The sequence below is a fragment of the Epinephelus moara genome, chromosome 11 (assembly GCF_006386435.1).
Source record: "Epinephelus moara isolate mb chromosome 11, YSFRI_EMoa_1.0, whole genome shotgun sequence".
Lineage (NCBI taxonomy): Eukaryota > Metazoa > Chordata > Actinopteri > Perciformes > Serranidae > Epinephelus > Epinephelus moara.
Genome location: NC_065516.1, coordinates 28,466,904 through 28,492,936, shown reverse-complemented (window position 1 = coordinate 28,492,936; position 26,033 = coordinate 28,466,904). Strand labels below are relative to the sequence as shown.

The following is a 26,033-nucleotide window of genomic DNA, read 5'->3' as shown; positions in this document are numbered from 1 at the left end:
GGATGCCCGTTCAATTACGTTTTAACAGGGCTGACGCTATGGCTGTATCTAGGCTAACGGCTAACATGCTAACTATTATTTCTATGTCACTAGTGACTTGAAACAAATTTAGGACGATAGGAGACGGGTTGAAATAAACCGAAATTTCCCTTTAAGGCTTAATTTCTCCTTAGCGGAGGGACTTACACAGTTGAACAGCAAGGTGTCCTCAGGTAAGGAAAAACGGTACTGCGTTTAAAGAGATTTCACAGTTTACATGGAGACTGTTTGTTTTCTTGAACTCACACTTGTGATGTCTGGCATTGCCTCACACAGTTGGCTTATAGTTAGATAGTGAAAAAATGGCAGAAGAAAAGAAGACAAGAAAACCATATTGGTCAGAGGAGGAAAAGATTATACTTTTGGAGGAATACAATCATACAAAGCACAGACTACAAAGTAAATCTGATTCAATAATACCAGAAAACAGAAAATGACAGTAGGAAGAAGCAATGAAAACTAATTCACTCAAGTGTATCCATTGGGTTCTCCTTGTTGCAGAACACTCCTCTTGGGGTGTGTTAATTTTTTTCATTTATCACCATCGGTCATGTTACAGTTAAGATGGAGTCAGAGGTACCTGAAGTTTTTTTTTATCTTGCTTTGGTTGCTAAGGTCTTTTGTGCAAAGGTCTCAGGATTCCTTAAGTATAATATTAAAGTCACCAACAATCAATATCCTCTCATATTGGAAAATAAATCTGGATAAGAAGTCTGCAAACTCTGAGATGAAGTTATCATTGTACTTTGGTGGATGATAGATCACAGCAATCAAAACAACCGAAGGTTTGTTTATCATGAAAAGCTGTAATTCAAAGCTGGTGTAGGGATCACAATAAGAAATCACTTTGCATTTAAAACTGTCATTAAAAAGTGAGGCAACTCCCCCTCCTCTTCCAGTCAGTCTAGGGGAGCTGAAAAAGCTGCTGTCAGGAGGACAAAGTTCCATAAGGGGCGCTACTTCCCCATCACGCATCCAAGTCTCTGTGATAAACATTAAATCCAGAGCATGGGAGTTACAAAAGTCACGAAGGACAAAAGTCTTATTAGATAGGGACCGGGCATTCAGGAGAGCTATCTTGACTTTTATCTCCTCATCAGCTGGTCGGGCTGTGCAATCCAGCAGAGGCAGGTTTTCCACACACACACCAGCACTCCTGCCCCGCCTCCTCCGCACACAGAGCTGTGACAGCTGATCAAGCTCCACCAAGACCAAGACCAAGACAAGGAGAAGACCATAGATACTTAAGTGAACATTCTAAGGAAACCTTAAGGAGAAAGACTTAAGGGTGTTTTGTGCAACCAATTTTATTTTGATGAAACCTTGAGTAGCACTTTAAGGAAAATCTTAACTTAAGGTGTTTTGTGCAACCAGCCCCTGATATTTAAATCTTCATGTTTGTTTTTTTAATTGCAGTGTCTATTGGATATTTAATGTGTTCAGGAAACATTTATTATGATGTAGTCAGTGTTATTTTATTTTATATTCTCTGTTTTCATTCCTGCAGATTGGTATTGATTTCACAGGATCCAACGGGGATCCCAGCTCCCCCAAGTCCCTCCATTACATCAACCCTGAGGGCTGTAGCGAGTACCAGGCAGCTATCCGGGCAGTGGGAAACGTCATCCAGGACTATGGCAGGTACAGAGATTATTATACATAAAGTATTATGTTGGCTATCATCGTTTAGAGGAACAAGGAGCAAAATGTTGCATGAAATACGCTTGTATACACATTTAATCCAGTGTTTCCATGGTCCATGTCCCCGCTACCAGCAGGCAGTTTGTGCCCAGCAGAAAATTAAGTGCAGAGGAGTGTTTCACAAAGCGGGACTTGGTTTTTAACCCAAATTTTTCTAAGTTAATTCATGTTTTAGGTGCTGAAATTCACAAATGTACAGCTTTCAAAGCTGTGAATTCAAACCTGACTACCAGCAAGGTATTAGCTATATTATAAATAAAATAATGTCAGTATTTTGCCATTTAGCTTTAAAGTATTTTAACCCATCCACACATTAATGTCAGTGAGACAGGCATTCAGAGCATGCAGTGCATCAGGGGCATTTGGTGTGACAGAGACATACAGTCGTGTGTCGTCAGCATAGAAAATGGTAATCAATGTGGTGATGGCTAATAACATTTCCAAGTGGAAGCATATATAATGAAAACAAGACAGCTCACTTACTCTGACAGCAACTGACACATACTCAGTAGGCTAACATTCTTTATTACAGCCTTAAAAATTATAAGCCTATGTAAAATATTACTGTATTTAAATCACAAATATGAATCATTCCAGCTGAGGACAAAACTTAAGAAAACAATTAGTATGAATAAATAACTCAGTCATTTGCCGAAGGAAAAATCACAACAGCACACACACAAAAAAAAATCTCATCCTTTCCATACACTGTGACATAGACAAGCCCCCCTACTGAAAAAGCCCAGTCAGCTCTTACCGGTCAGCTCTTCAGCATCTGCACTCTCACCATCTCTGCACCCTACTTGCAGCTTGTGTAATGACTATGACGAAGTATAGCAGGGCTTTCTACTGTGAAAAATAATCAATAAAAGCTTCTAAACCAAAATCCTCACAACCGAACATGTTCCAGCAACAATCTGATCCCACACTGGGGAGAAATTAACAACATCTGCAACCAAGATTATAGGTTGCCCTAATGTTAGCATGTGGCTATATGTAACTGTGTGTGTACTGTAAGATAAACACTGGCAGTAATTTGCCTGGAACAGATGATAGTTAAAAGAAATCCTGGTGTCAGCTCTTACATCTCTGCTCTCTGCCTGTATTTTTTTCTTATTTGCTATGACGTCGAGATTATGCCCAAGACCTGGGACTCCAGTGTAATCCCTTGTATATGTCAATTTACTTGGACACAATAACACCTGTTTTGTTTCACTTCCTGTAGTGACAAGATGTTCCCTGCTTTTGGATTTGGAGCCCTGATCCCTCCTTCTGGGCAGGTGATTGTTTGTGCTAATTAAAACATAGTTGAATGATTGATGTGGGATCCAGATTAATAGGTGTTTGTGTTTGCAGGTCAGCCACAAGTTTCCCATCAACTTCAACCCATCAAATCCATCTTGCGCAGGTAATAATAGACTGCCGCTGATGTGATCTCACTCTGCTGTGTGTTTAATGAGGCAGACTGGGACATGTAGGGCATTTGGCTGTTTACAAATTTGGTTTTGCACAGTATGACATGAGATTGGCATCATTTGTTCTTCTACGGTAGAAGCAAAAGCATACTTCAGCGACAAGAAGTGGAGAAATGATTAGTCGGAGATTAGTCATTAGAGTAAATTAGTCAGTCATGTAAGTATTTATAGACAACAGATTTGATAATCAATAGGTGTCCGAGTCATTTAGCAAGCAAAAATGGATTTGCAGCATGTATCTGTTTTATTGTTGATAGAATGAACGGTGTATCGATCACTGAAAAAACTGTACCAAAAAGATCAATCACTTCTCTAACATAATGTTTGTTTCAACATTTAACCAGAAATTAAAATTACTCAGCAGTCTGTCCTCAGTCCTTGAATTGAACATCTCCATTTCCAGTGGTGCTGAATTAATTGGAAATATTTTTTAAATAATTCTGTAAGACTTACTTCTGTTCACCTGCGTGTGTGTTTTTAGGTATAGAGGGTGTGCTCCATGCCTACCAGCAGTGTCTGCACAAAGTGAGGCTTTACGGTCCCACAAACTTTTCCCCAATCATCAACCACGTAGCCCATTTGGGCCGGCAAGCCATGCAGCAGGAAACTGCCTCTGTGAGTTACTGGAAGTCTAAAAACAATCAGAATGTTGTAATTGTTGCTGTATCAATCGATCCTACATTATTCACTATTTATTGTGTCATTCCCTTTTATTTCGATGTTTCACAGCAATACTTTATTCTGCTGATCATCACCGATGGACTGAGCACAGACATGGATGAGACTCGCAAGGCCATCGTCAACGCCTCTCATCTGCCCATTTCAATCATCTTTGTTGAATTAGGGAGAGCAGACTTCAGTGACGTTGAGTTCCTGTATGGAGTTGATGGAGTTGTACGTACTGCAGCAGGCGAGGCCGCCATGCGCGACATTCTGCAGTTTTTGCCTTTCAGGCAGTTCCAGAACGTAAGAATTTCTGCCTTGAAACTGCATTTGACCAAAGACAGTCTCAAAAACGGTGGTTCAGACAGCCATGGTTTCATACGTCACATTCCTAAGGAACAAATCCTTTCAACTTGCGGGGTGGGGCTTTCCATATCAGTAGTATAATGCTATGGAGACATGAGTTGTATCAGAGGAGAAGCCAAGTGTAGCTACATTCACTTTCACTTCAACTCACATGTGGCATTCGGGATCAAGGTGTATCTAAAGCCCAGTTCAGAGTAAAGATTCGCGACCATGAGTCAAAGACGTTTTAGAACGTTGCAGAGAAAAGTTGCAGTGGTATGAACTGACCAGTCTGAGCTCAACTGAAGTCAGCTGATGGTGCCACCGGCAACTCAGCTGGTCAAATCACCGGCGGCCAGCAATATTGCCACACAGGAAGAGTTGGCAAAGTGGTCATTCTTCTCTGATGTCCAGATTCCCCACATAAAGGCCAGTGTTGACATGTTGATTGCTACCAAACCCTTGACATACTGGAACCCTAAGAGTTGTCAACAGCCGTTGAAACGGCCTATATGCTGTAAGAATTGTATTAGATCGGATGGTTAGTGGTCCACTCTGCAGCTCCTTGTGGCTCTCGGCCGCTTGGCAGATTTCTGGAAACATTCTAAGACAAGAAAGGCTTTATGCGCTCTGTGCATCTGCGAACAAAGAGTTTTGTCTTTTGTAGAAGGCTGCAAGCTCTTTGGGCTGGACAGTCAAATATTGACCTCCAACTCAAACACGGCTTGGTGTATACATGGTCTGTTTTGTCTCCATACAGTTGTATACATGTTACATCCATTTTGGCTCCTTGGGTTTGAGTTTAAATCTAATGTTTGCCTGCTTCAACAATCAGGGGCTGGTGTGTTGGAGCCATTTTTGTATTGTGTTCATTAGTATGTGTCTCTGTAGACTCACAAGTCAGTCTTTAGACGCTTTGCTTAACTATCAGAAGGTGGAGATCTCTGATTGTCTGGTGGCGAGACTAGTGTCTCTGTGAGGTATGTTTTTCACTTGTCGTAGTTCCCTCTTTGGACAGTAGGCGGTATATGGAAAGTACAACAAGTGAAGGAGTAATCACAGACGGGGTATGTTGTATACTGGAACAGGCACACAGCTTCTTTACCGCCACATGTAGTATACCATGGAGTCATCTGTTTGTTTGCATGCAAGTTATTAATGGATATACGTAAGTGCTTGCAGATCGCCTTCCAAACTGTGGATAGGCCTGTTGGTCTAAAGATAAATTCTCTTGAGTGTGCCTAAATCTGAACTGTGAACTGTTCCACTGACATGCTGCACAAAGGCAACGCGTCAATTTGGAAAGTACCGGCACAGCAGCCCTTCAGTGGCTTGTAGGTTTCTTACAAGCCAAGCCATCACTGCACAAATTTAGCAGCTCAACTGCCTTATTAAAATGATATATTTACTTTATAGAAAGCTTAAAAGCTTGAAAGTTTTTTTCAAAGCTTCTGACAACATTTTTATTAGGCCCGTAACCATGGGAACATGAGCAGTTGCTTTAAGACTGGCAGTAGGATAAGATGTAAAATAGTAGAGTGCTTCTGCTGTCAGTGTTGAAACATCTCTCTGTTTGCACAAAAATATGCCATGTTTATCTATAGCTACATTTAGTTCCCCTACTGTCTCCCTCTACATCACGTATATGTATTTCAATTAGGAGACACAGACGAATGATGTAAAGACAATGTTTAATACAGAATATGAGTGTACAGATTAACAGATGCTTTGTGCTGATTAAGATTTAACATAAGTCTTTTGCGCTTGGACACCAGAGGGAGATATTTTGTGATCGAGAGACATCTGAGTGGCAACAGGATGAATCCCCCCAAGGAGTCCAGACACTGGTGGTGGTGGTGGTGGTGGTGGCTGCTGACTCTGAGGCTGAGCATGAAAAGTATTGTCTTCCTGACTGAACTTTTGCTAGAGCTTCGTTTATCACTCTCACCTCGTAACTCTGTCTCTACTGCTTCTCTACAGTGTCCTCATGAAGTGCTTGCTCAGAACATCTTGGCAAAAGTCCCAGCTCAGGTGGCAAGCTTCTTCAATACCATGGGTTTGAGGCCATCCTGCAGTGACAGACCTCCTCCTGACCTCTCAGCATCTGCCTCCACAGTGATGTCTCCTGAGGACAACATGCAACATCCAGCCTGCAATAATGTGTAAATACCATGTAACAATAGCAGAAAGCCATAGTCATTGTTATTTTCAAACATGTCCCAACATTGGTTAATATGTATTTAACAGATATTTGATCAATGAGTTTTTATTTGACACATGTAAGCGTATCAGGTACTGGTGAAATGCAATCCCACCGGATTCCTCTCAAGCTAGGATTTTTAAGAAGACTCAAGATCAGGACCCTCTCAACCTACAAATGATCCCATTCCTGTTTGGATCTCTGCCTGAAGCAACTATCACTACTCAACATGTTCTGTAAATACTCCAAAGCTGTTTAAGTCCTATCTACAAGACAGGGAATACTTTGTTTCCAGCAGCTACATATCTGATCGACCTAGCATGACATTTGGAGTTCCTCAAGGCTCCATTCTTGGACCTCTGTTTTTTAACCTGTGCATGCTCCTTTTATGTTGTGTTTACACCAGGTGCGAATGAAACAATTGACTTGAGTGAATTACATGTAGAGTCAACGTAAAGACGCAATTAGACACAAATTTCCGCTGGGTGGCACGATGTACTTGGCGCTAATGACAGGAAATACGCAAATTAAGTGGCATGAATGAAGCGAGTAGCACAATTTTGCATCTTAATCACAAGAGTTGAAAAATCTGAACTTCAGCAACCAATTTGTGCTGCGATAGCCAATCAGCATCGAGATCCTCTGGCGACATATGACGCAGAGGAAGTTCTTTCGTCCATTCATGCGCGTATGACGTGAGATATTCGCACGTATGAAATGAGTCAACAGAAATATATTCTAGTGTTCAAACTTGTGCGAGTAAGGCGAAGTTAAAATTTGCGTCATGTGTGGTGTAAACACAACACTAAGCATAATCTTATAAAACAATAATACTGCTTATCATAATTATGTGGATGATACTCAACTTTAGCACTTTAACAAACTGACTGCTCCAATACACTTGCTGCATTAATGCATTGACCAAATAAACAGCTGTGTGAACCATAATTTTTATTAATTATTTATTATTGTTAATTTTTCTTCTATTAAATAAAGACCAAACTGAAGTAGCTGTCTTTGGTGCTAGAGAAGAATGGCTAAACACTGACTCCATTTCTTTAAAGTCAACAAACCAAGTCAGAACTTTTTTGTCATTTATTCCGATCTCAATTTTCAAGTCAAGAACAATGTCACCCTATTGTCACCTTTAGAATATAGCGAGACATCAAGGATACATGTCTAAACTGGATCTAGAAAAGCTAATTCATGCCTTCATCTCAAGAAGGTTAGACTATAATGGTCTTAGGTCTTTCAAAGAAAACACTAAAGCAGCTTCAGCTCATTGAGAATGCAGCTGTTGGAGTTTTCATCAAGACTAAGAAAGCAGGTGTCTGCACTGGTTACCAGTCAGTCATAGAATGGACTTTCAGATACTGCTGGTTGTGTATAAATCATTCACTCACCGAGAATCTAATTACATTTTTGACCAACTCATTAGGAACTGATCAGCTGACTGTTCTGCTGCTTTGACTTATTTTGCCGTTCATTGTTGGAACAAACTTATAAAAGACCTTATATTTGCACCAAGTGTAACTACTTTTAAAAACAGGCCAAAGACTTTATGTTCATATCTGCCTTTTTAATTGAAATTGCACTTTAATTTAGCCTTTTTATATGTATATTTTAATGTTATCATAATTATAATTTATATAATTTTTTTACGTTTTGCTTCTTTTATACTCCTGAGACCCAAACTTTTCTTTGGTAAGCATTTTTACTATCTCCTAGCTATTTGGGATTAATAGGACCTGATAAGTATAAAAACTGAAACATTGTCATGGATAATAAAGTCACAAAGTCCTTCAGCAAGCTGATGATAAATTCCCAATGTCTTCAAATAAGCAATCTCATAGTAACAGCATCTAACAGATACAATTTTAAATGTAAATGTAAACGCATGAGGACATTACATTTTGGGTTTCCTGCACTTTAGACTTCATTCTGCTTAACTTATACCTGTTGTCCTTGTTTGTGGACACTTTTATGCTCAGTCTACAGCTCATCCCGACACAGAAGTGGGCAAGGTACAAAATCTGATTAGAATTTTATGTCTGTTGTTTGATATGGCATACAAATGTTATCAACTTTAGTAACAGTAATGAGCTAAAATGCTGTTAATTAGGAAGTACTCACTTGAGGACACTGGGACTTTATTATTGTATTATCCCAGCATTTCACACAGGGCAATTACATATGTGACGGACTGTTCCTACAGGAAAAAAGGACATTTGCAGACTGGAATACAAAGCGGGAAACTTTAATAGAGAGTTACAAAATTAATAAATCACAAGGTTTTTAAATAAGCTGCATTATTTGCAATTTTGTTTTTGCACATCCATGTTCGGCCATTGAAATTAACCCTTTAGATTAGATTTGGACCTGAGCAATGACCTCTAACCCTCACAGTTACAACAGCTGTTACATTTTTTGTAATTTTGTTTTGGCACAACAATGTTCAGATATCAAAATAAACTGTTCTATAATCTATTACATGCTTGCGACTACTAAAAAAAGACCCCTAGTCTCCATATGAGGACATCTTTTTATACTTATGACATCCTACATTCCCAAATAGTCAGAAATTAAAAATGCATACCAAATAAAAGCTGGGGTCTCAGCGATGCTCTCTTTATGTCTGACTACATCAGCTTTGACTAAATCCTGGTTTTAGGCTTTGTGTATGGGCGAAAGGCCTTTGGTTTCACTGCATTATTTTCTCAAAGTGTAACACAATCCCACTTCTCTCATATGTAATCAAATCTCCACTTTTGTAGCTGTGTTTGTGGCCATTTTGTAAGCCTAAAGATGGATTATATGTCAATAGCTGCTCTCTATATTTTTGTTAAATCCTACAAAATGATAAAAATGATGAGTGTTATGCTCTCCTCTGCTCTGCTCTGCTCAGACTGACGGGTGTCCCCCTAACTGGAATCGAGCGCACCAGGCACCGCCCACCGCAGCGCGAGCTCCCTCTCCACGGTTGTGTCACTGCTACACATCAAACCACACAGGACTCACAGCTAACGTCAGCCAGCTAACAAGGTACGAAGACTCCCTTTTACATTATGTCTTTTCCACTGTCACCATAAATATATAACGTTAAACATGACGGTTTTATTAGCTAACGTTACTACTTACGGGACTGAAATGTAACGTTAACGGTCAACGTTACGTTGCCTATGTTTTACTTAAAAGGCGTTAGCTCGTTCAAATTAACATAAGCTAACGTTAGAAAAACCTCGTAACACTCTTACGTTGTATATTTAACAGCAGTGTAACCGTTGCTGATGGCTGTTCTAACGTTAGCTAACGTTTAGACGTTTATGTTAGTAACGTTAACGTTATGCCCCCACAGCTCGGTCCGTTAGATTTCCTTCCATCAAAGTTGCTTTAAATAACTACGTAACATAAGTCAGATCTCTTTATAATGGACTGACCACATAATCAAAGTTAATGTTTTACTTTGATTTGACACGTAACGTTATCTATTGAAAGCTTCAGCTAACGCTAGCCCAGTCTTGGACGTCTCATCCACAGGATAGCCAGGAAAAACCCCACCGCTGTTTGGCACTGCGCGTAGCTTCATTTAAATCTTACATTTTATTGAAACTAAAGGGTCAGTAAGTGCATAATGTGTTGGCCGAATTTACCAAACAACCCGTACGAATCATCTAATCTCCTTGTGTTATACAAACAGTACTTTTATAAATTATCAAACAATGAATAGCATGATCTTTGAATGCAGTTTGGCGTGTTTGCTTGGTTCTTGGGCATGAAGTTAACTGGGCGTGTCAGCTGCCAGACTCTGCACACTGAGATAGCTAAACTAGTCCAGACAGTCTGTTCTTCAGACCCGGGGAGAATATCATAGTTATCTTTCAAGGTTTTTTGTGATCCGTGGGGACATCCAAATACAGGCCAGCCATTAGGACACATAAAGAGTGGGACAACATTTGCCAAAGTGGGCTCTTCATTCACACTCATGCCAAAGGGGGAGGGGCACAAACACATACCACTGTGCAAAATGAATCATGTTTCCACATGTGTGTCCTAGGCTGAAAAAAAGCCCTCAAATGAATGATTACAGAAAAGTCAAATCAAACATTGATTGAGGAAATGACCGCAAGGTGTTTATCCAAAAGAACAAATCATAAGTGACCAAATAGGAAGGGATGGGCGATATGGCCCTAAAATAATATCACAATATTTCAGGGTATCTTTGCAATAATGATATTCTTGATGATATGACAAATAAGTCAAAAAATATTTTATTATTCATATAAGAAAAAAGAATTGCAACAAAATAAGTGATATAGTTTTACAGTTTCCCTCAAATATTCAGTAAAAACTAAACAAAAATGATCTCTCATTTCTTTAGTTTGTAAACAACAGTAACTCAGAGTGAGATTCAGATTCCGTTACAATATTAATAGTTCAACAAAATAAAATCTACCACAAATAACACATTTAAACAGCTCCCAAATACAAAAATGTCCCCTGGGATCTATATATATATAAATCAACAAGTGATTTCCTTCTTTTAGTAAAATCCTAAATTATTGAGTTGTTGTTTTTTTCCACATGGACCTTTATGCTCTGCCATTTGTCCTCTAATCATCACGCTGTAACCTGTGACAGGCTGTTATGATACCACAACTATCACACAGTCACATGTTTGTTGTTTTTTGTCGAGCCATGAGGTCTACATTACCAAAGGTTTATGACAAAATCACTTGATGACACCGACTCCTGTGTGCACAACGTGAGAGGAGAGGGAGAGACGTTGTCCCTGACAGTTAATTCCACACTACTGAAGCTGCTCCTTTTTTTGGAGCCACTGCAGTGTCTGTAATACTTTAACTTTCAGCCATGCTTGTTGTTGCCGTGGGTAACAGTATGATGTCAATGTCAATAAGTGGAAATATCACCAGTATCACGATATGAATCAGGTGAATGAGATGATATGGCACACCCCTACAAATAGGCCTAATATTTTTTCTTCATTTATTCATTCAATCTTGAGGCTACTTTAATCAAATAATGCTCACATTGCATGCTGAAGTGAAACAGTGCAAAGAGTATAGACTGTTTAGGGACCCCAGTATGCACAAATATTTAAATACACATTTTAAATAGGGCAATGTTTCTTTTTTTCTTGCCAAAATTTAGCGTAATTTTGGAGCGTTATTTGGCCCCCTTTCCGACAAGATAGCATAACATGGTTGGTACCAATGGATGCCTTAGATCGTGTCATTTGATATGATACCAGTGTCCCAGTGTCTTCACTGTAGCTTTAAAACTGAGCCTGATATGAGAGATTTTGTTTTGCTAAAAATTATTCTGCCTCACTTCTCACCATCAGCTCTGCCTGTCATACCTGCTGCTTCTTCACATTTCTTTTGCCAGACATTTGCCCATTGCCTCTCTGCTCCTTTCATTGTCTTGTTCTCTCTGTACCCTGACTTTTCCTTTTGCGGTCCCTGATTTTTGGTGAAACATTCAGACTGTGCTGGTCAGGCTGCAGTTCGCCTCACATGTTTACATTAACACTGCTTGTGATTTCTGCGCATCACGCAACTGACCCACTCTGTCAGATGGACTGAACCATTTCACAATACCTGCAGGGGGTGGGAGCATCAGATGGCATGCTGAAATGTGTTTTAGTGATTAGAATACATTTATTTATCATGTAGATACATATAACTTGCAGTGATTCAAGTCAGTGATTAAACTGTTGTGCTTAATCCAATTTAAAGGTCAACCATAGACCTTTTCATGGCCCCCCTTGGCCTTTGGGACGGTGTCGTCTGTATCTTTTGACCCGAGCGGGCTGTCCAAATAACATATTTAAAGTATGCCATTGTATACTTAGTGGATCAAGGTAAATTTAGGGGTCAAAATCTGGAGCATTTGTGTCACAGCGTCATACAAAGAAGTGCATATCTCTGCCTCTGAACATTGTTCATTGTTTATTAAGAATCCCCGTGCTAACATGCTATTTTAATATCCTTTATGTCTATACATTGGTTTCTAGGGTGTTCCTAGAAATCATATTATCACTGAATTTTTTTTTTCTTTGTAATATGTTTCCCCCCCATGAAAACCATGATGCATATTAGCACTCAGACTGAAACATTAAATGAGACCAAGTTTGAAACATGCCTTGACTGTAGGCCTACATATAATCTTATGCTACCATATTTGGGCAAACACCTGTACAGTTTGAACAGGCAAGGTAGCAATTAAGTCCTCGATAATGGCATTTACGGCACAAAGTTTGGCATCCTGACTTACATTTTCAGTGCACAAGCTCCAACAAGAATTAATGAGCAGGGCTTTGGCCAGAATCAATGGGATTGAGGCATGAGTCTTGGATCCTCCAACCCCGGTGGTAGCAAGTTTCCCATCCATTTCTGAACCTGATGATACACTCTGAAGCTGTGAAACATGGCAGGGTGGAGGGTAGATAGTCATTTTGCTGTATATATAAATATTTAAGTGTTTCTTATTGTTATTGAGACTGATTGTCTCTCTGCCTTGGTAGATCAGTATCATTGTGCTTTCCCCTGCATTGATTGATACTTGAAAAATCCCCCTGGGAAATGATTATTGATTATTGATCCCCATAGGGAAATTCATGCTCTGCTTTTAACCCATCCTGACTGTTGGGTAGGAGCAGTGTGGAGTGGTACTGTGCTAGGTGTACACAGACCCTCCAATATTAACACCATTTTACCCAGACTGTGTCACTGTAAAACGCTTACACTTTGCTTTTGACCTTTAAACAGAATGTTCCACTAAATCCATGATGGTATCCTTTTATATATGATGCAGGAGTGTATTTGGACCAGTAAAAACTATGACACACTACTCTTGCAATTTCTCCTGGGTTGGGCCCTATTTTGAGCTAGACTGCTTGGACTAAACTGACTAAATGAAACTGCAGCTGTCAGTATAAGTTTGAAAAATTAAGTTTGCTCTTATTCACAGTGACATCGAGTGACAGACAAGTCAAAAGTGATTACACAACATAAAATACAAAATTAAAAACAGGGAAAAGCCTACAGAACACAAGATAAAAACTGAAAATCAGTGAAAACAGTTGCACATTCTTAAACAGTGGTTTGTGATCATGGTTTTAAACTTTGCATAGTTTGACTCCATGGATCAGGAGTGCTAAGGAAAAGGCAGACTTTAAAAGCCAGTCATTTGACCAAGTTTGATAGGGTTCAAAGTCATAGCTCAGTTACAACTTGGATGGCTATGGGTGTTAGTAGTGCTGGGCGGTATGACCAAAAATTTATATCACTTTTTTTTTTTTCAAAATTATATCGGTTTCACGGTATATGACGGTATTTTTTTTTTTTCATGCACGACTGGGTGTTAACCACATTTTCTAATGATTTAGAGAGGAATTGCTGCAGTAAATTGGCTTAGAATGGCCTATTTTACTGTCATGAGGAGTGAATATTGTAGAAAAATATTAATGTCCACACTAGTATTAATACAGGTTTGCATGGCCTCACAAAATGATGCTGTTTACAAAGAGGTGGCACTCATGATTCTAATGAAGTGAAGGAATCAGAATGCATGACAGCGGTACCATGTCTTTGGCTAAGTGGATAGTGATAGCGTTGGTAATCTCAATCCACCGTTTGCTTTTCTTGTCGTAGGCAGTCGCCCTAGCAAACGTGTCTTTAAGTGACATCTGACTCAACTTTTCTCTTGCAGTGCTAATGTTACCTGCAGACGTGGAGGACGCAGATCTTAGTTTCATGCATTCTTGATATTCCAAGACATGTTTGCGGCTGAGGTGGCGAAGCAAATTGCTCGTGTTGCCTCCTGCGGCTACAACTTTAGCTCTGCAACATTTGCAGAGAATTGTTGTTTGATCGACGTCGTTTTTTTTTAAAGCCAAAGAACTTCCAAACAACAGACACTGCTCCTCTTTTCGGTACAAGTTCTTCTGTGTCATGTTCTCATTCTGGAACTTCAGTTTCGGAACTTTCACTGTTTTTATCCATCTTCACCGCTCAACACGCAGTTGTGCCCTCACATACTTGTTTAGTGCAACTGCAAAACAGTCCCCTGTCAAACAGTGTCCTGTGGCGCTACGTTCCGCCGCGCGGCGTTCCCAACATTGTGTACGCTACATACTCCCTGGTATTGGGGTATATGAAAAATTCATATCATAAGAAAAATAAACACCGGTATTCGATATGAACCGGTATACCGCCCAGCACTAGGTGTTAGAATGTTAAATGCTCCCTTCCATTTTTCTAAGATCTGTGTTTCTGTTCTTCAGTTTGTGTGTGAGTAGGTGTGTGTCCTCCCAGCTGTGATGGCAGCAGTAGGAGCCCCGGGGCCAGCGGTCAGTGACTGTATGACCAAGGTGGCACTGAGCGTCTCCTGTGATAATCTGCTCGACATGGATACCTTCTCAAAGTCTGACCCTCTGTGTGTGCTTCACATGAACAGCTCAGGGCCTCACTGGTGTGAGGTAAGTAGGTCAAAAGGCCATAATTATTTTCACTTTTCAGAATTTGAAGTATTTCCAGTACTGGGAGACATTATGATAACTTAACTATATTTGCTGCCATTTGGAAATGTAAGTGCCAGGCTGCTTTGAGTCACAAGTGTGTCTGACAGAGACTATGTACAAAAAAAGTCCTTGACTGTGAAACATGTATCTGTAGATTGGCCGGACGGAGAAAATCAAAAACTGCCTTAATCCCAAGTTCTCCAAGACTTTTGTCATCGATTACTACTTTGAGATGGTGCAGAAGCTGAGGTTTGAAGTGTACGACATTGACAGTGATAACCACAGTCTGCAAGATGCGGACTTCCTTGGAGAACTGGAGTGTACCTTGGGACAGGTTAGCCCCCTTTGCTTACTACAAAAATCATCACAAATTCCTACTCATTATGCTTCTCTCTCTTCATTGGGGTTAAACACATATTAGTGCTTTTCTTTCTCCAAGAATTATCATTTGAAGTGGTGTTTGGGCTGTGGCATTTTCAGTGAAAAGTGTTTTTGTGTCCAGATTGTGTCCTCAAGGAAACTAACAAGACCACTTGTCATGAAGGACAAGAGACCAGCAGGGAAAGGAACCATCACTGTGAGTTACTATAGTTTAGATTGGCGATGACATTTGGAGCATTTAAGGATATTTGATTTTAAGTGTCCATGTGTTTCTTGATGTATTTGCACTTTTGTGTCATTTTTCAACACAGTGCTGTTTCATGTTTTTGTAGATATGTGCTGAAGAAAGAACAGACAACAGGGTGGTGGAATTTGAAGCTGCCGGTAGAAAACTGGATAAAAAGGTATCCTGGGTATCTGAATTTTGTTTAGGAATTTACAAATAATAAAATATTGTAGATGATCCTACTGGAGTTAAAAAAAATCTGAATTGCTACTGTGGTTTTTGCTACTGGAGATAAGTTTTTATGATTAGAAAAACATTCTGAAATTTTGTATTTTCTAATTACTAAGTAGTTCATTTGATCACCTGCACATTCTCACTTATTTCCAGGATTTCTGGGGCAAGTCTGACCCTTTCCTGGAATTCCACAAGCAGACAGAAACTGGATGGCAGCTCGCTCACAGGACAGAGGTGCAGATATACTCATTGAGTACCATGCTATCCAGTCTATGGGTTCTTGGGCAGAGCATGGGCAAATAAAGCCACAACTACAAGGTGTATACAAGTTGTTTTTAATCTGTGCTGTTATACAGGTGGTGAAAAACACCCTAAACCCAGTGTGGAGACCATTCCGCATCCCGATGCAGTCGCTATGTGGAGGTGACGTGGAGAAACCTATAAAGGTACACACACACTTACACCTGGACTGTAACGCATTGTGACTGATGACAGGACAGCCTTTTTCTTCTGTCTTCTTTCACGCTGCATGTCCTCATTGAAGGGTTGCTATTAGGAGGAAATTAAATAATCCCTCCCGTCTCATTCTGGCTTTAGTTGTGTATGCATATATAAAAAGTTGCCTGGAACTTTTCTCCAAATGTAAAAGTTTATAACCTATTAATGACTGTGAGTGTTGGATTAGCTTCATTGAATGGCCTGTGAGATTTGGCAAAATGTTTTTCTTGAACATCGACATTGATCATTGAAGCATTTTACGTTTGTCATGTAAGATCAAGGAAACGCCGGATCAAGGCTACAGTGGGAACCCTGCCTGTGTTTTAATGCTTGCATCTTGTTGTATATATCTAAGGGTGTGATTATCTTAGTGCAAATAAGGAAATGCATTTTAGTATTAGTTTATGTATGTTGTTTTTTGTTTCCACCCTCTAACCCGTAAAAGCACACTTGTCAGGAAGAGATGCTTTCCACTCTACAGTGCAAGTGAGTGTACTGTTTCCAACGTGAGTACTCTTCACGTGAAGGATGCAGTGTCTGTGACAGGACAGGCCAAAGTCCTTGACGCATCTAAATCTATCTTAAAGGACTGCGTAAAAAAAAAAAAGAGGAGTTTGGCTCGTTGGTCAACTTACCTGTTAAATGATGAGAGCGTCATCACCACAATCATCCTGTGTCCCTGGTTAACCATTAACTTTCTTTGAACTTCTCCATTGTGTTTATTAAGTAACACAATGGAGCACAAGCATTAATTCAAAATGGAGTGTGTGTCAAGCTAAATTATAAGTCAGGATATCCAGCGCAGTTGATACAATACAAAGAAAATATACTGTGAACTTACTAATTTCCTTTTTAACACAGGATATGAAGCCTATGTGTGATAGTAGACTGTGAACTCATGTGTTGTTGATCACAAAAAAATCTGGCTTCATCAGGTATTTAATATTAAATATACTTTATTGTTAAAGCATATGAAATATATACATTTTTAGGCCACATGATGAAAAGTAACACATTTTTCTGTCGGCACTAGTGGCGTTCAGTCATTCAGTATATGGATTGGGGGTCGATCAATATGGTTTTTTCAGAGCTGATGCCGATAATTAGTAATCAAGGGGACAGATAACAGATATTTGGAACCCATATAAATAAGCAGTTAAGAAGAAAACTTTGTTTTGACTCCTTTAAGCATGTGTTCCATTAAGAGCCCTACACATGCCGCGTTTTTTGTGCCCTTATTTTGAAAGTTGGCACAGAAAAGGCACAAAAGTAGCGCCCAGCGTCCGACTTCGCGGTTTTCAGGCGGTTAAAGACGTGACGTGTACAGACTCTTACCTGTAAATGCTCCAAAAGAGAACTTTTTGGACATTATCTTTAAAACATTTCAAGTTATCTAAAAACAAAATAAGAGCCATTGCTCATCCTATGCTGAAACCTTTCTTTGCATGTACTGCAGACTGCCTTTCATAGTGTTGGTTGAGTGTAATACTCCCATACTGCACTTTCAGACCTTGCATTCATTCAGAGAGGGGGAGAGGGAAGTTCTGACACAATACAAAAACTTCCTTTGATCATAAAGCACAGTGTTACTCTACAGTTCTCCGGTTCATCAGTAAAGTGCATGAACTACACTGCAGACTCGATTGTCTACAGTGACAAACAGGGTGACAACTGTATCAAATGAGCAGGGCCAACAGAGTTGAATGCGTATCGGACGGTCTGAGTCATATACATCTGGTGTATGAAATGTCTGTACTTTTTGTCACTGAGCTGTATCTTTACAAAATGGATCATCTGGTCACATCTCTTGCCGCATCCAGGCGCAGTCTCACTCCCTCTTCCTTTCCTTGTAACTCTCGCAGTAACTACTGTTACTAACAGCAGAATGTTACCAGTGGAAACACTGGTCTGTTTTAAAAACAACAGTGTAGAAGAATATGTTTATTATAACATCAGTAATATCTGCTGCCTTATGTTAAAATCACAGTTCTGCTCGCTCCAGTCTGCATCTGCATTCACCTTTGCCCGTCACACTATCTGTCAGTGTTGATAGGTGTGACGTGTAACCAAGCATCAGAGCCAAAGCAATCGTATAAATGCTGAGTATTGCGTCTGTGCCAAGACTTGGTCGACCCCTAATATTGATTTTTTTTAAATTACCTGGCAAATATTGATTATGTATCAACAAGTAAGTCAACCAATGGGCCAATTTCCTAGAAAGTAGACGCTTTCCATTAAGATGGATCCCTTTTTTTAATTATTCATAAGCTTTCTTAGTTATTCATCCTGTAGACTGACTGTAGCGTCACACAGTTTGTCTAATACGTACTGGTTGCTCCATGCTGTGTCTAGATCTGTTTGTCTTTGCCTGTTTTCTCAACACTGAAGGAACTCAGAAGCTGCAGTGTGCAGATTCTGAGCAGGTACTCTGTGTGTCTTGCACTAAAGGAGGTAGTGGGACCTTTACCCTTCTGTCTGACTATTAGGAGGCTAGTGTGTGTGTTTCTGTTTGATATCTTAATATCAGGGTGTTGCCTTATATTTGATCTTCACTCCCAAAGCATGCTTTTGTCTCATCTGCTTTGATTTTCACACACTGATGATAGTTTATCAGTTGGATATAAAAATACATTTTCTAAAGAGAATTGACTGGATTTGTGGTGCTTCTCCGAACTGTCTGTGTATTCCAGGTAGATTGCTATGACTACAACAGCAGTGGATCTCATGACTTTATTGGATCCTTTGAGACCTCACTCTGTGCAATTCAGCAGGCATCACAAACATATGCGGTGAGCTCTATTTGCCTTATCTTTTTGCATGGGTATGTCCCAGATTTGACATTTTCCGTAAGCATAGACAAAACAGTGTATCTCTCCTATTTGTTTTTTCATTAAAAGCATTTTGTGATGCTTGACTGGCATTTTTAAAGTAAAAATGTACACATTGTTCCTGACACGTGTGTGGTGTGTTTGTGCTTCTCTCAGGCCGAGTTTGAATGCATCAACAGTAAGAAGAAACAGAAGAAGAAAGGATACAAAAACTCTGGGGTTATCGTAATAAAGAAATGCAAGGTACTGTGGTTTCTTTTTGTATGAACTTATTATTTTCTTTGATTAGTATTTTAGTACTCTGCAAATTAGGAAGATATGCAAATAGACACAACACGAGCACCTGAAGAAACATCTTTATCAATTTGACAACACATGCACAGCATTTAGAAAAAGTACTGCATGGAGCTCACAGCAGAAACTGTTTCCAGAGGACACTAAAAAGTGATGCACACACCACTGGGACTCACTGCCATGAGCTATGTTATATGAAGTTATTGAGGTAGGCAATCTGGCAGCGATGTTGGTTAATGAGCACACTTCCCTCCTAAACATTCAGACATTGTGTGTGTGAAAAAATTAATGTGACTTGTAGGGTAAAAAAGCGCTCTAAGTAGTCGGAAGACAAGAAAGGCACAATACCATTCACCATATGCAGATGTATACAATAGTTTGTATCTAGCTATGTGTTGTAACATTGAAATAATACAGGTAAATGTGCAAGCAACACCACAGTGCAGTACCTCAGCATATATGTGGTTACATTATTTCTTTTAAACAGTTCAATGACTTTCTGTCACCAATATTTATTTTCAGACAGTGAAGGAGTATAGTTTCCTGGATTACATAATGGGCGGCTGTCAGCTTAACTTCACTGTGAGTACTACACATTTTTTTTAATCTTAAATCCTTCTTTGCATCTTTGAAGAAACAAAAAAAAATACTTATATCTTTTTTTAGTTACAGTGTTTGTTTGAGGATTTAATGTGTTGTAAAAGAAACATTTTTTATGATGTTATCAAGCATTATCTTATTTTTTTTGTTTTCTTTTATTACCCATCCCTCTGGGCCAGATTGCTATTGATTTCACAGGCTCCAACGGGGATCCCAGAACCCCTCAGTCCCTCCATTACATCAACCCTCAGGGCTATAATGAGTACCTGGCCGCTATCTGGGCAGTGGGAAACGTCATCCAGGACTATGACAGGTACAGAGATATTGGTATTATGTAGTAATAGTTTGGTATTATGTTGGTTAACAAAGTAGAGGAACAGTACACCATGAACCATTTCAGCATAGTTGTGTGTTTTTGGAGTTTTTTCTGTCCAGCTGTAGTGTCATCCCTTCTGTATGTCAACTTACTTGAACGATAACACCTGTTTTGTTTCACTTTCTGTAGTGACAAGATGTTCCCTGCTTTTGGATTTGGAGCCAAGATCCCTCCTACATGGCATGTGAGTGTTTGTGTTAATTAAAACATGCTTGGATATTTGTAAAGGCCTGTCTCCATGTGATCATTACATTCTCTAGGACAAAAAAAGCTTGTTTTGGATCGATGTGACTCAAGTCTACTTGATGTGGGATCCTGATTGATAGTTGTTTGTGTTTGCAGGTCAGCCATGAGTTTCCCATTAACTTCAACCCATCAGATCCGTTTTGTGCAGGTAAAAATATACACAGTTGTGTGTTCAGTGTGACAGACTGTGACACGTGGCATTTGACTGTTCACAGATGTAGTTTGGCACAGTATAACATGAGATTGGCATCATTTGATTCTCCACTGAAGTTTTGGCATGGGGTGTTCAAAGCAGATATGTAACTTGTGCAACGAGTTGTGGAAACATGTTTGATCAGTTGATTAGTCAGTCACCAAAGTATTTATAGACAACAATTGTGATAATCAATAGGTGTCCGAGTCATTTAGCAAGCAAAAATGGATTTGCAGCATGTCTCTGTTTTGTTGTAGATAGAATTAACAGTGTATCGATCACTGAAAAAGTTATACAGAAAATATCAATCATTTCATCATTGATCATCATGTTGCAGTGTGCTGTCCATTTTCAGTGGTGCTGAATTAAGTGGAAATATGTGTGAAATAATCCTGTAAGACTTACTTCTGTTTACCTGTGCGTCTGTTTTTAGGTGTAGAGGGTGTGGTCCATGCCTACCAGCAGTGTCTGCAGCAAGTGAAGCTTTACGGTCCCACAAACTTTTCCCCAATCATCAACCATGTAGCCCATTTTGGCCGGCAAGCCATGCAGCAGGAAACTGCCTCTGTGAGTCACTGGAAGTCTAAAATCAATCAGAATGCTGTAATTGTTGCTGTTGTGTACAAATGTTTGTTATTGTAGTTTTGATTTGGAAATAGCCACTAAACAGGGACAACTTCATTTTAGTTCTTCTTTTCCACACAATACCAATCAGTGAAGGTGAAAAGTGCTTCCACTTCATTTTGTTTCTGCTGTTCCCCCTTATTTCAATGTTTCACAGCAATACTTTGTTCTGCTGATCATCACTGACGGAGTGATCACAGACATGGATCAGACACGTAGTGCCATCGTCAACGCCTCTCGCCTGCCCATGTCGATCATCATTGTTGGAGTAGGGGGAGCAGACTTCGATGCCATGGAGTTCCTGGACGGAGACGATGGAATTTTACGCTCTGCCACAGGCGAGGCTGCCATGCGGGACATTGTGCAGTTTGTGCCTTTCAGGCAGTTCCGTGATGTAAGTTGTATCATAAAGCAAAGTCTTTGTTGGCATGCACCACCTAAGCTTCTTAAGTCTTTAAAAATCCTTAAATAATGCACGAATGTCTGAACATCTAATTTCAGGCAGGCATTCCAGCCCTTGCCCAAAGCGTACTGGCAGAGTTGCCTGACCAAGTGGCCTCCTTCTTCAATTTATTTGACCTGAAGCCCCCCAACGAACCCCCCAGCGAACCCAGTCCTTCCTAGAAATGTAGGAGTACCCCCAGTACCCAACAAACCTCATTCCCCTCTTTCCTCCCCACCTTTGATTCAATGCTGTATGATTTGATTTTGACCAGAGGCATAATTATACAACCTAGTTAGCTTAACTAACCACCCTGTTTTTCAGGGTTTTTATATCCTGTCCACTTCACAGTATGCCTCACGTTATGTCATCATGCACTGAAGGTCTGTGGACATACTCTGTTGAAATCTCTAACTCATGAATGCTCTCACAGGGGGGTTAATGCAAGACTATTTCTTGGCAGTGAGCAGAAACTTCCTGGAGTCTCCGCTGGTTGCCTGGCAACTGCTCAGAGCCAAGAAAAAGTCTAATGGTCCATATAACTGCAATGGTATATGCAAATGTTTTTACACATCGGTTTCTGTACAGATTAAAGAAACCAGATACAGAGTTCCTTCACAGTGTGGATTCGGAATAGTATGAAATGTTAGTTAACTGAATTTCCAGGTCTGGATAAGTCATAGAATTATAACAATAATTAGATATTGCGGCCAGTGCATACGCCAAAAAAATATTTATAGATTCCGAGTTTACTTTCGCAGTATGCAGCCCACTGAATATCCTGACTGCAAGTTCTTGCTTATCTTATGGATGTATATTGTGATGATGTCATAGATTTTTAAATTGCTCTTCTCAGCCTAAGGAAAGATTTACAAAAAAGTTTCCTGTCAACAGTGGTGGCTATGGAGAAATGCTATTTGGGCAGCAGGGACTTTTTAGCCGCAAGTGGCTACTGGGGAAAATTGGAAGCAAGGCTGAGCAGGTTTCCTGGGGGCTGGGATAAGTATGGGAAAAAAATATTTGTGTTTCCAGACTTTTATCCGTATTCTGTTTTCTAAAATTTTATATTTAGAGTTTCTAAAAATAAACTGATCATACAAGCAGAGTGTTTTTTAGCACAATTAAAATGTTGACCACTGTGTGAGCGGGTGCGGGCTAGACCAACCTTGATTTGATGACATTTATGAGCGATACACTGATGTAGTTATCGGTAAATTTTATCAGTAGTTATCAAGTAAACTGAGTAAGGACACATTTATGGCTGCACACATCATCGTTTCCATTGATACCGTGAGTAAAAGAGGGGCACAGACGCCGTGAAAATTACATTACATTTTTTTTTTACTATTTTCAACTCAGTTTTGGCTCTTATTTCTAAAAAGAGGCTTAAAAAAAACATTTTTGGCCCAACCAAACCCGACATGAAAAATCTACCTTAAAGTCTGGTAATTTGGGTCTGGAAAAGTTTTGATATGGAAAATATGTAGGAAACCAGTTGATACACATATGATACAGTTTCCAGTCTTTGTGTTAAAGTCAACAAAAAGGCTACTGGCTGTAGCCGTATGTTTACTGTATAGTTATGACAGCGGTATGGATTCAACTCTCTGCTAGAAAGTAATAAAATATTCCCTTATGGTTAAAGATCAAAATACATACCAATACCATTTATATGTTTTGGGAAGTATGTTTACACTACACTTCTTTAATCTGTACAGTAACTAGTGTAGGCACTGAACTCATTAGCACAACACTAGTGTAACCTGTTACTACAGGAACATTTGTGGAGAGCATTCCTGGGCTAGTTTTTAGTAAATCATATTCTAACCATAGGAACATAATCAGCTGCTGTAAGCTGGTGACCTGTTGCAGCTGTCAGTGTTGAAACATCACTCTGTTTGCACATGAATGTGCATCGTTTATCTGTATACTAGGGATGAAATGGTTACTGCTTTCATGATAAACCGCGACACAATTCCCAATGGTTAGAATCCCCATAATAAATTTTGATTATCATTAAAACTCAGTTTGATTACCATGCTTTGAAAAACTGATGCTATGCTAAGCATCAACCAGAGTTTGCAACAGTCTCCCACACACAGGTGCAGCATGCAGTTTATGTTTGTTTTGCTGTTGCCAGGTTTGTAAAGTGGGTGTGTAGCAAGCAAACTCAGTGATGCTACTGGTCCCTTGTCCTCATATGCAGTGACGCAGACACTCGGGCCTCTATCACATAGACTAGCACATTTTTTTTGGTTTTCATATGTTAACATAACATATTAGATATTATCATTTTAATTTTCATGCAAACGAAAAGTGCATAGCGCTGCTAATTTTATTTGTGGTTTTCACTGTAAAATTTGGTGAAATTATTTCAGTTTTAGTGTCAATACTTTTGGGACATTCTCATCACATATTAATAATGCTGTGACAATACTAATAACTGGGATAATTTTGGTCACTATGAGTGTATTATGACATTTTTATACCGTTTCATCTCTACTGTATACTCCAGAGTTTCTCCCTGTTTCAACACTGTGCTATACATACTTCTAATCATACTAATAATAACTAAATATTCATCATGTAATACTCAGATGCCTGTTGCTCATCTCTGCAGCCCCCTGCTTCTTTTATTTGGTTGCTCCATTTAGTGCCCCTGCAATCTCCTCCAAATTCATGGTTTGTCACTCTCACCTTGTGACTCTGTCTCTGCTCCTCTAGTGTCCTCAAGAAGCGCTTGCTCAGAGCGTCTTGGCAGAAATCCCGGGTCAGGTGATGGGTTTCTTCAACACCATGAAACTGAGGCCACCCCACAGCGACACACCTCTACCTGACCTCTCAGCATCCGCACCCCCGAGTGAAATGTCTTGAGGATGGCATGCAGCATCCACTCTGTCAGCCATGGTTTGATTTGTAAATACTATGTACTAATATTTTAAAGCCATACTCATTGTAATTGTCACACATTTTCTAACATTTTTTCAATGTGCACTTAATGTAGATATTTAATTTGACTCTTGCATACGACTTTATGTGACTCAAGTCAGTTAATCAGTTCAGTTTTTATTTGTCACGTGATCATATAAGGTCCAATTCCAGTGAAATGTAAACCCGCCAGTTCCTTCAAGACACGATTGTTAAGAATTTAAGAGTTTAGGGCATTACTTGAAACCAGTATGAGTTAAGCCAAGGTCTAGGTATATGTGGAACAATTGAGGCAACTAACAGCAGTCATCTCATGAGTCTGTCAGAATGTATGTATGTATGAAAGGGCTGGCGTACTTAATGTGTCCTGCATGTTCCTGCTAATACTTCCTCAAGCATCTCCATATTATAGTAACCACTTACTGGTTTATACACTCTAATATTTCCCTGGGAAATGAAGCACGCATTTCCTTTGAAATCAGGGCCTCGGACAATACAGTGACTATCAAATGCAATTCAGTGATGTTTACATAGTGGATCCATACACAATGGATTAATCGTTTGCCTAAACCAATGCCTTTTGTAGATTTTACACAACAAAGAGGATTACAGTGTGTCCTTGGTGCTGTTTTGTACTTTAATCAGTTTCCTTTTCTTTTTTTAAATCAAGTTTCATATTTGATTTGACATATAAGTGTTAAAGAAGGAGAATCTATTATCGGTGAGCTTCATTTGTTTAAAATGCATGTTTGTACACTAGAAGTTCACTCTGTCTTAAGAGGAGAAAATAAAACTTCTCACTTTACTGACTGTTATGAAAATGGCCTCGTACATTTTACTGAGTGTATATTTGTTGTTTGGATAAGTTGTTTGCACCGATCACTGTGACATTGCCTTATGTATTATAGTTATCTTTGTCTTGGACTTTGATTTTATCAATATTTTATGTAAACATGATAGCAATGCAAAAGAGAAATTATATTGTACCTACTTAACAGCCGGCTTCTACTTCAATATTTCTATGTGAAATTATACGGTAATTTGAAAGATTTTTTGTTGTTGTTTTGTTTTGCTCGTGCCTTCATCTCATGACATTTAAAAACACTATATATATTTTAACAAAGTAGTGATTTATATTCACAACCAAATTGACTTAACTCTGGACTTCAGACTTGCAACTAAATAAACACCTACTCTA

General features: G+C 39.4%; 2 protein-coding genes across 4 annotated transcripts in view; both read left to right on the top strand.

Moving 5' to 3' along the window:
- The window catches only part of LOC126397978 (copine-3-like), a 19,155-nt gene extending 9,690 nt beyond the window's left edge, over positions 1-9,465 (top strand). Inside the window, exons 12-19 of one of the 2 annotated variants that reach the window (XR_007570725.1) lie at positions 1,547-1,680; positions 2,966-3,020; positions 3,097-3,148; positions 3,697-3,830; positions 3,945-4,181; positions 6,204-6,385; positions 6,508-6,659; positions 9,329-9,465. Coding sequence is in view for 1 of the 2 variants with exons in the window: in XM_050057116.1 (XP_049913073.1) it covers positions 1,547-1,680; positions 2,966-3,020; positions 3,097-3,148; positions 3,697-3,830; positions 3,945-4,181; positions 6,204-6,385; positions 6,554-6,557 (798 nt within the window). In the remaining variant the exon portion in view is untranslated. Of the gene's footprint in view, positions 1-1,546; positions 1,681-2,965; positions 3,021-3,096; positions 3,149-3,696; positions 3,831-3,944; positions 4,182-6,203; positions 6,386-6,507; positions 6,660-9,328 lie in introns of those variants that run through there. The other variant, XM_050057116.1, reaches the window with a different exon arrangement.
- Positions 9,330-26,033, top strand: LOC126397979 (copine-3-like). Of its 2 annotated transcripts, XM_050057118.1 has the most exons (17): positions 9,330-9,465; positions 14,729-14,923; positions 15,120-15,299; positions 15,468-15,542; positions 15,679-15,750; positions 15,960-16,040; positions 16,163-16,252; positions 18,995-19,093; positions 19,289-19,375; positions 19,949-20,008; positions 20,206-20,339; positions 20,532-20,586; positions 20,745-20,796; positions 21,275-21,408; positions 21,623-21,859; positions 21,967-22,093; positions 24,632-24,773. In XM_050057118.1, the coding sequence occupies exons 2-16, from the start codon at positions 14,765-14,767 to the stop codon at positions 22,087-22,089; spliced, it is 1,638 nt and encodes a 545-aa protein (XP_049913075.1). In that variant the 5' UTR covers positions 9,330-9,465; positions 14,729-14,764; the 3' UTR covers positions 22,090-22,093; positions 24,632-24,773. The 2 variants fall into 2 exon arrangements, with proteins under 2 accessions (XP_049913075.1, XP_049913074.1); XM_050057117.1 differs by lacking the exon at positions 21,967-22,093 and having other exon boundaries at positions 24,632-26,033.